General features: G+C 38.0%; 1 protein-coding gene across 1 annotated transcript in view; it reads left to right on the top strand.

The window, feature by feature from the left end:
• The window catches only part of LOC144066863 (protocadherin-17-like), a 42,264-nt gene that overhangs the window by 11,015 nt on the left and 16,205 nt on the right, over positions 1-15,044 (top strand). The window contains exons 3-4 of the mRNA XM_077590255.1: positions 4,636-4,694; positions 4,866-5,038. Coding sequence (XP_077446381.1) covers positions 4,636-4,694; positions 4,866-5,038 — 232 coding nt within the window. The remainder of the gene's footprint in view (positions 1-4,635; positions 4,695-4,865; positions 5,039-15,044) is intronic.

Below are 15,044 nucleotides of genomic sequence, written 5' to 3'. Positions count from 1 at the left end.
TGATTGAAAATGGATCAAAACAGTTCCTCTGTTTTAGTCAAATGTACATAATGATAACAAATGTGTCAGCCAATTTCTTTTTAAAAATGATTATGAATTTGATGTGTGGGGTTTTGTGCAGTCAAAGCACAAAAAAACGCTGAAAACAACTTGTGTTTTCATTTGAGCAGTGCCATGCAAGCTTAAGTTGATGTCAAGATTAAGTTTTTTGTTGTTTTGTTTTCAGAGCAGATCTCCGTGATTTATTATTTATCCAGTGAATACATGCAAGGGAGTTAAGACATGTTATGTCTGGTAAACAGTATTGTTTGAAGGACTATTTACTAAATTGAGACTTTACAGCCATTTTGTTTATTGGAGATTTTAGTTGAGCACGTGATTTTTTTAATTTTTTTATTGGGGGGCTGGACATAAAAGCAGCCCATTATATTTTCTTTATGTGTTTGTCTTGCATGAATGGGAGCAGGAAGTATACAGAAGGGGAAAGAATAGAGAATTAGTTCAAGGGTATTCACTCTCTGGGGCTTTTGGTTTCATTATTTCTACACAAGTTGATTCTCCAGAGAGTAATGACAGGCTTTGTTGACCGACTCAACGATTCATTTCTGTTTATCCCTTAAGTGTTTTATTTCCATATACTTGATAGGTAATTTAGTCTCCAAAGTTAAATGACAAATGTTTTTACAAAGAATAAAGATGCACCCCCACAAAAATAAAAAATAAGATCAGTCCTTGCAATAGCAAAAATAGGTAGTTACTATACATTAGTAACCATTTTGCTTTTAACTGTCACCAGCAAAGTAATTTATCATAGAATAAAGGCTTTCATTAAACCTATTCCTCTAAATCATTTACAGTCTGTAGTAGTAAACCTGCTTAATTAATTTGGAATTCATCTAAAATGTGTCACGTGGTGCTATGAATGTTGCTGAAAATATAAAAAGATAAAGTTCGCTTAGGTCTGGATAATTTCAATATCCTTAAAAATTTATAATTGTGTTAACAGGTCAATGTGTGGTTAAGTGTGTCAACTTTTACTGTACGCATGAATGGGCTAATAACAATGACTATTTCGTCTAGATTTTAAAGCCAAAAAGTGGGTTCTCACAACAATACTTTATCCTTTAAAGTGCTATGTTTTATGCTTAAATTAATCAGTACAGACGTTGTGTTGTTTAATAATGATGGCAGTCAGTCAGTCATCTTCCGTACCATGCATCCTGGGGCGAAAGCTAGACTACAACCTAGATTGGTCGCCAGTCAGCTGTAGGGCACACAGAGAGACAAACAATCATTCGCACTCACAATCATACTGCCACCATCGGGAATCAAGCCCATGCCTGCCCGCATCGAATACCGATGGCAGTCACTGTTTAATTACATCGATTTTAAACTACAAAAACATATTCATATATTCTCGAATGTGTTAGTTGGTAAACAGAAATACCATACGTGTTTTGACGCTCAAGCAAGTTTTCTTCAGGATCTATAAATTAAATCCGGCTTACCCTTCTCAGGAACATTGGCGGAATTGTTGTCCTTTTGGTCGTCCTTACCGGAGAATTAGTTTTTTTTCGGCAGTGTGTGGGAGGCAGAAAGTAGACAGTACACTGACACATTTTGGTTCACTTAAGCACATTGACTGATTAGACATTTATCTTTGAGAAGAAGCATACAACCTGCTAATTTGATTTGATCACTTACAATTGCTCTGAAGTCACCAGGCAATAAATAAAGTCTAATTGCTATTGTCCTGTGTCCCCAATCCCCGCTTTCCTTAAATCATTTATTATCCTTTCAGGTTGTGTTTCTTCCCCGAGCCACCGATGTGGTTGATTTCTGCTAACCTCAATTTCTTTGTGTTTTATCCTTTACCAAGTTGTTCTGTATTGGCTTGCTCGCTTGTTTTCCTTCAGAGTTTTCCAAAAGGAATAAACAAATGTCCCCTTGGTTGAAGCAACCTCTTTCATTCCCGCTCTCTCACTGAAGCTTTCTATCTGGCTAACTGACAATGTATCATACCCTGGACGTGCAGATAGTGGGTGTATAGATACCTTTTCCTTTGAATCAACGATCACAGTCCTATTATGTGTAAAAGAGAAACTGCTGTTCTCTCTTTTCACTGACCATTTCTTTGACAATTTCAACTGACACACTCACAGGAACACCTGTGCATACACAGGACCTGTGAAAATGAACAAAATGCAGCGACATGGCCTGAGAGTAAAGTAACAGTCTGATGTGCTTGTCCCATTTGTCTCAATCGTTCCTCTGTCTGCTTGGACAGTCATAGGGCCTCAATGGGAATAGAGAAGAGAGTGCAGCTTTTTACACTTACTAAGCCTCACTGTATTCAGTATCCATCTGACCCCTGTGCCCTTGTTGTATACACAAAAAAAACAAACATGTTTAAAAGTGACTCACTTTTGCGGTTTTCAACCATGGCTGCAAACAAGCCAAATTCTACTGATGCATGACTACAAATATATTTTTCTAAGATATATAACTATTGACATGTATTTAGCATTTATTTTTCCTGCATCATTTTCTGGAATCATTGTAAACATGGTATTGATCAAAGAATTGAAAAGAGTTTCCTCACGGTAAAAGTCTTAGAGAAACAAATATTAAGAGACCGAATACAAAGACTGATTAGCGAGAAAGAGCTTGTCAATCAGTGACAAATTGTTTATTTGTTTTTTTTTAGTTAATGTTGCTGCAGTTACAGATTACTAATTACTGGTGAAGTGCATTCATCTGTATCAGATTCAGGTTGAAAAGCATGTCCAAGGATGAAATGATGGCAACACAGATACATCTCTTTTTTTCTTTTTCAAAAATTCACACCGTTATCATTTCACTACCAACATCAAACATCAATTCTTCCATTCCTTGATATTTTCAGAATGATTTCTTCAAACGATGCCTGCAGAGGAATGGGATGTTAAGCATAGTGATAAAGGTGTGAGAGCAAGTGAAAGTGTGAGTGCCGAAAGTTCAATGTAGTGAAGTCCCTCTCTGACCTTCAAACACTTTCCTACAGAGCTATGAAAGAGCAGAGATTTAAATGCTAAATTGACTGTGAGCCAAAATGTGCGTGTAAAAAAGAAACTGGATATTCACTAATGTTTTCAGATATGTATTCATCTTTCGTACTGCTTATCCTCACTGAGGTTGGTAGACAGCCAATCACAGGGCACAATGAGAAGGACAATATTTTCAGATGATTATAATATGTGTTACGATAGGTAATTTTTGAAAATGGTGAGCATTTGACCCAAATGCTATCATTTCTTGCACTTCTCTCTCCACTGCAATTTTTGATTGCTTTTAAACTTTGTTTTGATTCATAATATGGGTGACTGGTATTTCTTGAAAGGCCAGCCAGCGCTGCAGGATAGCCGTGACCTTTTGTATGAATTGATTTGATTAAAAACACTCACATAGAACTCTTACCTGTAATTAATTATAAAGAGAATGAGCGCAGTTCAAAAAGTTCATAGAGTTTATAGTTACTCCATGTTTTTTTCTCTTCAATGAGAAACGGTTAAAGGATGCAGTAAGGGCAAATTTCATGGTTTATTCATTTTTTTTGTTCATCCTATTGATTGTTGTTTCATGCCTGATCAGCATTTGCTTGGGTGTTTGTAAGGGATTTATAGCTGATTTAACTACCCATTAATCCCTCATTTAATGGCACCATCATCAAGTCACAATTATAGAAAACCTAAATCGTAAACATACAATATAGCAACACATAAATGTTCCACACACATCTCAAGGACATCCTAATTAAGAGTTCTAATACATATACAATACTTAGATTGTTAAAGGCAATGTGTGCACATCACTTCATATGCATTTACCTGTCAAAATTGGCTGTCAGTACTGCACTTAACAATCTGAGGACTGGATAGTGCTGCTGTCGTTAAGAGCCTTGTGAGGACTAATTTGACTTCTGATTGGTTAAAGAAACAGTTCCCCTGTTAATGTAGTTTTAATTTCATTGGTAAATCATATTATTTCTTAGGACACACAGGTGTAATTAGCTTGACATGTGAACATGAAAGGAGGTCAAAATCTCACTGTCAAAGAATCTAAAATGAACTGGAAACTGGAAACAAACCAGATACACTGCAGTCAAGAGAGGCAATAAGTGAATAGAATAGACCATTGGGAATAAATTCATTTAATTGAACAAATTTTAGGATTTAGCCTGTAAATGTAGGTCATTGCTTTATTTAGTGTTTAGCCCTGCACAGGATACATGCTGGTACTGACCACCCACAACTGTATCCACACAATGTATAAACAATGTATAGAAAACATGGTGAAAAATCAGGTTGTCGCCAATGTTTTTCTTTTTTGGAATATATATTGTGTAAATTAGGACTACTTTAGCCATTTTAGTGGCGTTATAATGCCTGGTACATCCAGTGTTCTCCAAAGTGAGGTAGTTTGTCATTACTAGTTCACCCTGTCTACATGGGTATGAATTAAGAGGAGCTTAAATGTTCATTATTCTAGTTATCTAGTCTGGCCTGTTGCACCACTTTCCTGTATAATTATTCTACTGGGGATCTTGGAGTTGGTAGTTTCCAGTTCAAACCTTTTTCCCCCCTCTTTCCTTCCCAGACGGACAGTTTCCCCACTGATCCTAATTACATGGGAAGCAGACAGCAGTTTGTTCAAAGGTAAGTGTTTGGTTCTGCAAATGCTCTGAACTTTTATTTGTACTGGTAGTTCAACCACAGCACTATAACATCACCAATACTGTCCATGGGTTAAAAAAAATATTAGGGCCCCAACACCTTCAGTAGCATTATTGCTGTGCTAACAGTATTTTGTTGGGTGTCCTTCTGCAGTAGCTCGACATTCAAAGACCCAGAACGAGCAAGCCTTAGAGACAGTGGTCATGGTGACAGTGACCAGGCTGACAGTGACCAAGACACCAACAAAGGCTCCTGTTGTGACATGTCTGCAAAGGAAGCACTCAAGTTGAAGGCTACAGGTGTTAGACCACCTCCGTTGGAACAAGGTAAGCTTGTGATTTGGTTATTTTTATTTATTTATTTTAACCTACGCTTACATTGAAGGGTTCCCTGGTTCTTAATAACCCGTAACCCATCGACATTCACAGTCATATGGGGGGTGCAGCTACATTTTAAATACCATTTGGGATAGATTAAGATATTTCCACATTCACAGACAAAAAATAATCAAATGATTATATTAAAAAACATCCATTAAAAATTTATATATACCCCCACAAAATGGCGTTTCATGCAACATGGAAATTGGCTTTTTTTGTAATATATAATCACGTTGAATCTAATCTTTTTTTAAATTTACTGTTCCATTAAAACAAATATCAAGAACAAACAAAATTTCATTGAGTTTAATTTTTTTTCATCTGTCTGTTTACGTGCTACCTGTATTCAAAATACTTATTTTCATGTTCAACCATACTTACTTTCCCTTCTGTTCCCCACATAAAAGGTCACCAATATTTTGGTGTCCTTTTTACACAGGGAATCTAAAAGTTAAGACATCCCTGTAGAAATTTCCATATCAGGTACTGGTATTTTCTTTGGAACTTATTATTCATGGATAATGGTATCACTTATTTAACATCAATGTACTAATGCAAAAAACTTGGCTCCAATTTATTAAAAAAAGATTCCTAAAATATATTGAATGTGCATATTGTTTAACATATTTAAACAATTTTTCAACCTAATGAACTATTTTTAATTTTACTGCATATGTCGCATGTTGGCCTCCAAATAAATGGAACGACTAGTATATAAGAACAATTTGATACCAAACTCTGATTGTACGCTCTACATTATATGCATACATTTCCTTTGTTCTCCCTATTCAGAACCTTTTTTTCTACCAGTGTGTGATGTGAGCATTTTTTTTACGTATTCTTTTGATCAAAGACGACAAGCCCATTATGTTTTTATAAGCCAAACTATTCTAGCCTCTCCATTTAGTCTCTCAGCTCTTGAATGCGCGTCCCTGAAATTTTGATAATAGAACATGGAAAATAACTTAGCAAGTTGGAAGCGATGTGCTGCTGTGATGTGGTGATGAAATATGAATAATTATTCCAAGCACTAGGGCCAGGCAAATTACACACGACATGTGTTGAACAATACCTCCCGAGATGAGTTTTTTTGTAGCCTTCCTCACCGTAGCTAGATTGCAAGATTACAGTATGTTTGGAAGTGCCTGAGAAATCAGGGTAAAAATGCATCCTAAATAGCTCAAGTGGTGTGCAAACCACAATAGCTACCTCAGTTCCTCAGTGTAGGTCATTATCTGCTTACCAAAATAGATATTCCCAGAGAAATTGACTCGTCATTATCGCCAATTGTAATATTACTAATGGGATTCTAAACTACAGTACACCATTGTATGGAACTTTATTAAATCCTCATTTTTCATTTTCCGTACTGCTTATCCTCACAAGGATTTTGGGGGTGCTGGAGCCTATCCCAGTCAACTATTGGGTACCAGGCAGGGAGCCTCTGAATTGGTGGCCAGCAGATTTTTATTTATTTATTTTATTTGTTCATTTTGAACCGTCCTTTTTTATTCAAGTAACAGAAGGACTTTTTCGTCCTTTGCGGAAGGACAATGACAATATGTGCAACCTTGGAGTTAAACAGTCATGCCTGACCAGATATATTTTTGTACTTCTATTGGTTTTACAATTAAATGAAACAACTGTCCTTTTGCAAATTGAATTATTCATTTTCCGTACCGCTTATCCTCACAAGGGCCGCGGGTTTGCTGGAGTCTATCCCAGCCAACTATGGGAACCAGGCGGGGAACACCCTGGATTGGTGGCCAGCCAATCGCAGGGCACAAGGCGATGGACAACAATCTATGCATTTAGAATGTTCAACCAGCATGTCGAAAGATATGGGAGGAAACCAGAGTACCCGGAGAAAACCCATGCCTGGGAGAACATGCAAACTCCCCACAGGAAGGTCCGAACCTGGGGTTGAACCCTTGATCCCCGAAATGTGAGGCAAACTCGCCAATAACTTGTACACCGAGCCGCCTGCAAATAGAATTAGTCAATTAAAAAGCTCTGTATGTTCACCATTTTGAGTGTTCCCATTAAACTCTCCGTGATGAACCCATAAGAAATAGAACATATGACAAGTGGCGCCTCATGGGAAATACTATTGTAACCTATAAAATTTGCCTCAGTATGAATGCTCTTGCGATTCGTCTGCATTCAACTGCAAACCCTAGCCCCTTATTCCAAGATTCTTTGTAATGTAATGAATACACATGGGATCCTTCAATAAGATACTGCTGCCTCCATGCTCCAATGAAACAAACGAGTGCTACAAGTCTATAACCTGCTTTTCATTCTTCACTGTGCTCCCATTGTATTTTTCTCCTCTTTTGTGCTTTCACCCATTCCCTCCATGACTTTCACTCCTTGTTTAGGGAAATTGCTTGATGTTAGATTAGACAGTTAACTTGCTGCAGCTGTCTCTGTTTAGCCAATAACATGATTTTATCATGGTGCGTGCGGGTATGTGTGTGCGTGCTGGGGTTTGAAACCAGGAGACTAATGTGTAGAAGTGCTGTTGAGGATGAAGATGAGGGGTACATTCCAATGAATATATTTTCCAGTATATAGTGCAAGTGTTTTTCTTGTTAAGTGGCAATATCAGTAATCATTTGAAAGAGGTCCATCTTCATATCTTCATATGAGGTATTCTACTGTTCAAGTACAATTCAAATATTTTTTTAAACTTGCTTGAAAGTTGCTGAAAAGCAAAGTAATGATGACTTGAAGAAATAGCAACATGAGCTGCATTTTATGTATACAAAATTAGCCAAGAAGGTACATGCATAACTATTTGAGTAGAACAGAAGGGAGCACTTTCAGCTTTACCGACTACCATGATTTTCTTTCAGTTATTTTGACATCACGTACACGCGCCCCCCTGACACATTTTAATTCTTGTTTGCCGAGGTGATCCTAAAATAACCTATTAAATAAATTCCGTAAATTTGAAATGTATTACTTCTTATATATTAATATTCTACAGTTGTCTACTTACGACCTATGCAAGTTATGTCTGTTAGACTTCACGACCACAAAAGTCGTGAAGCATGATTAATGACAGTGCAGTGCGAGTGATGCACATGATCGTTGTTTGCGCTCTTAAAAAGAGTAAAAAGAAAATTATAACTAAAGCAATGCTAAAGTGCTGGTACCACAGTGATGTGACAACGCTAGGCTCGCATTGGTTGATGTAGCGGTGCTCAAGGCAGTGAGTGTTGTGAACACAGTGTTGTGCCAACGTGAGACGGTTGTGTCGGCGCCAATTTGATGTGCCAATGCGATGCTCCCATTGGTGGAGCATTAGAGGTCATGTCGGCGTCAAGGTTATGTGCCAACGCTAGGCAAACGTGAAGATCTAATCTGAGACCCCTGAAACCCATTTAACTTAGCAGATTTCTGTGTTTTTTGTAGACCTATTTCTTATAATCTGAAGATCTTCACATCATTGCTCATTTTCAGAATTGATTAATTAGCCCTGCAAAATTGGTTGCAATGTATTAATTAAGCTTAGGTTTATCAGATGCCGGGTTTTTCCGCTAGTTATAATTACTGATTAATTATTGCTGTAATATGCTTTCAACAGATGTGAATACTGGATTGTCTTGCTTCAGCGGTGTGACCGAAGTGTTTTGCTTGCCTCTGTACTAACTGACTGGTCAAGACACTATCACACACAGGCAATACTGGTTTAGTGAGATGTTATCCACTGATAGCAGTCTTCAAGGAAATGATGAGAGAGAGGGGGTGGGGTAGGAGGAGTTGGTAGAGAGAGGCTCCGTGACTGTAACAGAGAATCATAATTAGCCGTGATCGGCGGATGATAATCAAACTGCCTCTGGCTTTCTTTTAAAAGCATGTTTGAGAGGGGGAGCCGTGCCAAAACAAGCACTTCCTCTATAGAGCAAGGGAAGACAGTGTCATGTGTGGCTGAGCAAGTGCAAGGAAATCAACTCTTCAGTTACTTGTGGCCATTGTGAATGATTCCACTCCCCCACACCCTGTTCTTTTCCAGTAAATAGCTTCAATAAGACAAAGGTCATGCCTTGCGAATAGTATTTACGTGTGTCAATATGCAGTCTATTAGGTTAAGAAACATGCATATATTGAATAGATGTGCAGTGAACAGTAATGTTGATGACATGTTTAAATGTAGCGTCACAACATTTATCAGATTATTTGCTGTAAAGGTTGTTTTAAAGCAGGGGTCGGGAACCTTTTTGACCGAGAGAGCCATAAACTTTTTTTTAAAATTAATTTACGTTTGCCTGACTTTGGTGTGGGCATCGTGCGATCGATTCCCCATGTAAATGGTTTTCTGTCTCTCTGTGTGACCTACAACTGGCAGGTGACCAGTTTAGGGTACAGCCTGCCTTTTGCCTAAAGTCTGCTGGAATGGGCACAGTGTTGAGAATGAATTATTGAATATTACTTCTAATTCATATTAATTTACAAATACTTGCCAACATCAGGGAGCTGTTTTTTAAAAGGAAAGTTATGTGGTCCTATGTAGATTTCTGATCACTGTTCTACATACTACTACAAATATAACCCCCACAATAGTTAAGTGTTAATCTAACTCTAAAAAAAATGAGGGGCAGGGATCATTTACGTTTTGGTTGTCTCTCAAAATGTTTCCTATTCACCCACTTGGGGCTTCTGCCCATAGACGAACGTAGAGAATGTGTGCCGCCCAAATACCCAGAATTTGTTTCACAAATGTGGAAGAAACTATGGAGTCTATCATAGTGGTGCCCTGAATTAAGATTCAAATAAGAACCAGCGATCGCTATAAATAACGTCATTCGCACTTTGTCCAGTTCTTCTTTACAGTCTGTGCTCAGTGTAACTAATCCCCAACCTCCATTATCTGCTGTTAAGCAACTTTATTTGTTAACTTTAAAGCATCCCCTTGACCCCCTTGTCAAAAGTCTTAAAAGCAGCCAATCACATTGCAAAGTGCAGACTCCGACAAAAAGCTCATTATCTGGTATTGCAAATCTCAGCAAACATCTCAGCATCTCATTTCTGATACCGTGACTTTTTGAAACCTCTGTTAACCTTCAAACCAGTAATCAGCCAACTGCCTAGTTTGATGTTCCAGGCTTGAAGTAAATGTGAGAATCATGGAGACTGTCATCAGTGTTTTAGAGGATTGTGTACATTTTGACCAGTCGGCTACATCTGAATTTTAGACTTAATGATGGAAAGAAAATGTTTTGTCAAAAATAACATAGTAAATAAATGAACTGGTTTTAACTTGGGTTAAGCTTTCTTAAATTGCCTGGAAGAAGGGCCTCAAGATCTCATTAAATTTGTGCATCACAAAGCGGCGGTAGGGGTGTTCGATAGAACCTACTTTATATACAGTTGACCTCTAACCTTTATCACAGCTTAAACACTACATCAACTCCGTGAAATACATTTATTTTCTGTCAATTGTTGGGGTACCCTCTTCTTCAGTAGATTATTAAAATAAAATAGATTGTTAACTGGAGAGTTGAAGTTTAATTAATGCCAATATGTAGTATGTGAATGCAAAACATTTGCGAAACCAACATTGTGAAACAGAAAACAGAAACATAAAATGTGTAAAGAAACCTTTGAGGCAGGGCAGCTCTCAATTGTATCGGTATTGTATGTAATAGGTAATATGTTTTCTAGGGACCTTGCTAGGCCAGATGTGACAGGGAACAATCACATTAAGGAATTGTTGGATTTAGAGTGCCACACAGCTTTATACTGTGACAAAGATGCGTATATGAAAGACAGAATCCACATAGCAAAACAATTATGCTGCCAGTCCTCTCATGCCTTACACATAAGCCAATAAAGATAAAACAGCGTAGTGTTTTTAAAATTGGAATTTTGCTGTATAAATACCTGTCCTGTAGCGCTACCTGTTTGATAAAAGCACATACGTACAGTCCAAAGGAAAAATCATAATTGTAATACAATTATTTCCAGTATAACTCACACACAGGACAAATTTACATTTGTACATTTAATTTCCATTCATTGAACTTTTCTTCCATTCGTATGTAGAAAGGACCTTGTTAATGCGTGATTCTTGCTGAAGTCATTGTCTCTATGTTAATGGTTAAACATCTGCGAAGAGAGCATCATAATTAGTCAGTTTAAAAACATTGCTTTAAACGGGTACCATATTGAGGTGTCAAGGTTTTACGAGATTTTATTGCATCTGTCAGATTAAAACATGATTTATTGAGTTCTTTTTTTACTCCTGATTTTCAAGTGTGTCAATGCTATCGCTGTCACAGAAATACAGCCTCAACTACTGTCATATTTTAATTTTTTTTTTTCATTACAATTATATTTTTGGAATCCAGTTACGTTTAACTCTGACTCTTTTGACAATCATTTGAAAAACGCTGCAGAAATGCTTTGTCGAATGGATAAGAAAGAAAATCAACTTCTCAAAAACAGCATCCAGATGCTCATGTTTCTTCCATTGGACAGAGGATTTGTCTCTGAGCCCTTCATCTGTTAGTTCTCCTCATCTTCTCAGCCGTCTGTGGCCTGTCCTTGGCTTGCCGTTGGCCAGATTCATGGCGACTTTGGCAGTTAGTTTCCTGGTGGTGAAAAATGAAAACCTTCAGCAACTCTCAATTTGCAACATGCACCCCTCATAGCCAAATTGTGTACCCACACACGTGCCAGATTGTGTGGTCACCCCTCTCTTAGAGGATATGGTGGTATCACACAGCAGTGAGGAGATTTATGGCTAAGCTACTTGAATCCTGCAGAAAGCCTAAAATCTTGTGGGGTGAAGGGATGGAAGATATCACAGTCTTAGGAATCTTTCTCTCTCATTATGGAAGCTTAAGATGGATTAGTCTACTTTTTCAGAAATACACAAAGATGTTTAAAATTCTATTGTTGCTATTGCATTCCATGAAGGTTAATGTCCAGTCTTGAGCATTTCTTTCAAGTTTTGTGCTTGTGTGTGGGTTAGGGTGATGGGGGTTGGGGGTTTCAGTGGATGATGCTTGGCAAACCTCTGTTATGTATTTTTTTCTGTGGCTGGCAGTGGGGGTAACTTCTGAGCATTTGCCATTTGCCTTGTAAGCTCACACCATGATTTTTATTCAGCCATAGGAACCACTCTCAAATTCTGAGGCTCTGCAGTCTTGAGAACAATTGATAGATTGCTCAGACTCTTACTTCTTGAGCTATTAATCTTTGCCATTATTGTTTCTACTAGGTCACTAGTAGTCACTATTTAGGTTTTTACTCTTTTCTCCATCTGTCTGTCTTTCTGACTTGTCCCTTAACACAATATTTAGTGACAATGATGAAATAACTTGCGTCTATAATTCTAATTCACTTGAAAATAACAATTTTGCCCATCTTAGAATTTTAAATGAATTCATAGTCTCTTCATAAAAACATAGTAGCTTATATTCACCAAATAAAACTCTTGCAATTGGTCCCTATGAAAAATATATGTAATCCTAGTACATCCCAAAAGCATGCACGGTAAGGTGGTTAAATACTCTAAATTGTCCTATGGCTGGACAGAGAACAGCGTCACTTCTTGGACCCAGGCCACTCCATTGCCATCTGTCCTCTGTCCAAAGACAGCAGGGCATTTTTTCATGTTTATCTGTTGTAAGGTTTTTTTCCCTCCCAGATTCCAAAAACATGCATGGTAAGCCTATTGGACACTCTAAATTGCCCCTTGGTTTGAGTGTGAGCGTGAATGTTTGTCCGTCTCTTCGTGCCCTATGGTGGGCTGGCCACTGACTCAGGGTGTCCCCCCGCTTCTATCCCGGAGTCAACTCCAGCATACTGTGCATGCTTTTGGGATGTGGGAGGAAACCAGAGTAAACTCCAAATGGGAAGGTTGTACCCCACTGGGGATTGAACCCTTGATCTCAGAATTGTGAGTCCGATGTGCTAGCTACTAGATCACCAGTTCATCCAAGTGGTATAGAAGAAATAATTTGCAGGATTACAAAGAATGCAACAATATTAACAGGGAATGCTTTTCTAAGAAAACCGCTGGTTGGATACATTTTGATCCTGCAAAATTAAGATAAGGGACTTTGTTAATTAAACTGCCACAAGGCAATCCCTTGAGGAATTGCAAGGCCAACACAACTTTAATTGGGTGACTCATATTGTCCCTGAGTTGCCTTCTTTCTGAGGGTAGCAGCCCTCAAGAGGGAAAATGACACCCTCACTGCTCATGGCAAATGTTGAAGGGAGTGTCAAGTGTGAAAATTTGAATAAAGAGGGGTAGGAGCAAGGTGTTGATGCCGTATAATCCTTCATGGGCTAAAAAAAAGTAGTTTTAACCCAATCAATAAATTGTCCACAAACATATTGCATGGCAAGGTGCAATAGGTTCAGATTTGGGATGAATTGTGTTGATTTAATTGGTGTTTCCATATTAATGGAGGATACTTTTATTTTGTATTACTATGATTTGTACATTTCACTAATCTCTGTGGTTATAAAATAGGTCACCTAAACCCCTTGGACATGTTTGCTATCTTAAGATGCCTCTGTAATTACCAACAGCCAATTATAGCTGACCTCTCATCCAACCTCAAACCACAACTCAGATCTATTATTTTGATTTCAGAGGCTGGCTGCACAGCTATTAACATATCCCACATGTTAAGTGCTCTTCGATACGCTTTGATTCACACACATTGTATGCACACTTCCATACTCAAAGCAACACAGTCATCACAAATACATACCTGTGTACAATCAATAATCAAGTGTATTTAAGTAAAATAAGTTTTTATTCCCCAATGTAAATATTGCATTAAAATGTTCAGTCATTCATTCATTATCCTCACAACTATTTGCAGTAGACTGGGGACACCTTGATTTAGTTACCAGACAAACAAATATTCATGCTCCATACCTTGGGACAATTTAAAGTGTTGAACCAGCTTGCCATGCACATATTTGGGATGTGGGAAGAAGCTGGAGTACTCCGAGTAATTCCACGGAGGCACGGGTAGAACATGCACGTCCACACAGGAAGGTCGGAACTCACCTGGGAGTTAACCCTCGATCTCAAAACTGTGTGGGGGATGTGCGTAGCACTCTTTCACCGTGCCACCTGTAAAATGTTATACATCATTTTTATTATAATTAAATGCAGCACTGTGTATAAAAGATGCCATACAGCATAATTAAATAAATACAACCAAATTACTATACTCTATTTAGTTTGTCTTTTCTAATAAAAAAAAAAACCCAGTGTGCTATACAGTCGAAGGTCTGTGAGAAAAGCTTGCATATCCTCTACTGTCGAAGTCCTAACCTATTGGCATCGACAGTAGTGATCAAAATAATATTGGTCCAATGTGTTTTCAGTGTATTTTTAGTGATACATGTAAAAAAAAAAAAAAAGTGCAGCAGTAGGTGCAGTAGATTCTCAGAGAATCAACACTACCTTGCCATAATGATATACACACTCTTAAGACAGTGCAATTGGGCCAATTATTGAAGGGTGTGTTAAAAACAAAAAAATAGCAGTGTGGCATTAAAAAAAAAGATAGAGGACACACCCAATACAACAATGTGAGTGGCGACTTGACAGCGTGTAAAATGTAAATGGTAGTCCTGAAACTCATATCCAATGTTTCTTAGAATTCTGTTGTTGCATTATGTACTGGTTCTTTGAAAGCATCTTTTGTTGTGATGTTTTGGATGCAGCTGTCCATCTGGCCTTGAAGGTGATCAAAATATATCTTGATTAACAAGTAGAAAATCTGGGTGTGGTGCAACTCCCTCTTATCAGATCCCAAGTGGGGATCAACTGGGATGAAGTTCAATTGAGGGATAATCTAGTTCCCTGGATTGTGATAATGCTGTTCAGGGTGATCAGGAGGATGAGATAGAGTTTGAGCACATAGCTGAGGGCTTCACAAATGTCTGTGGTAGCATTACTTTTTGTGGT

The sequence above is a fragment of the Stigmatopora argus genome, chromosome 2 (assembly GCF_051989625.1).
Source record: "Stigmatopora argus isolate UIUO_Sarg chromosome 2, RoL_Sarg_1.0, whole genome shotgun sequence".
In the NCBI taxonomy this organism is placed as follows: domain Eukaryota; kingdom Metazoa; phylum Chordata; class Actinopteri; order Syngnathiformes; family Syngnathidae; genus Stigmatopora; species Stigmatopora argus.
This window is presented reverse-complemented; position numbering and strand designations above follow the sequence as displayed.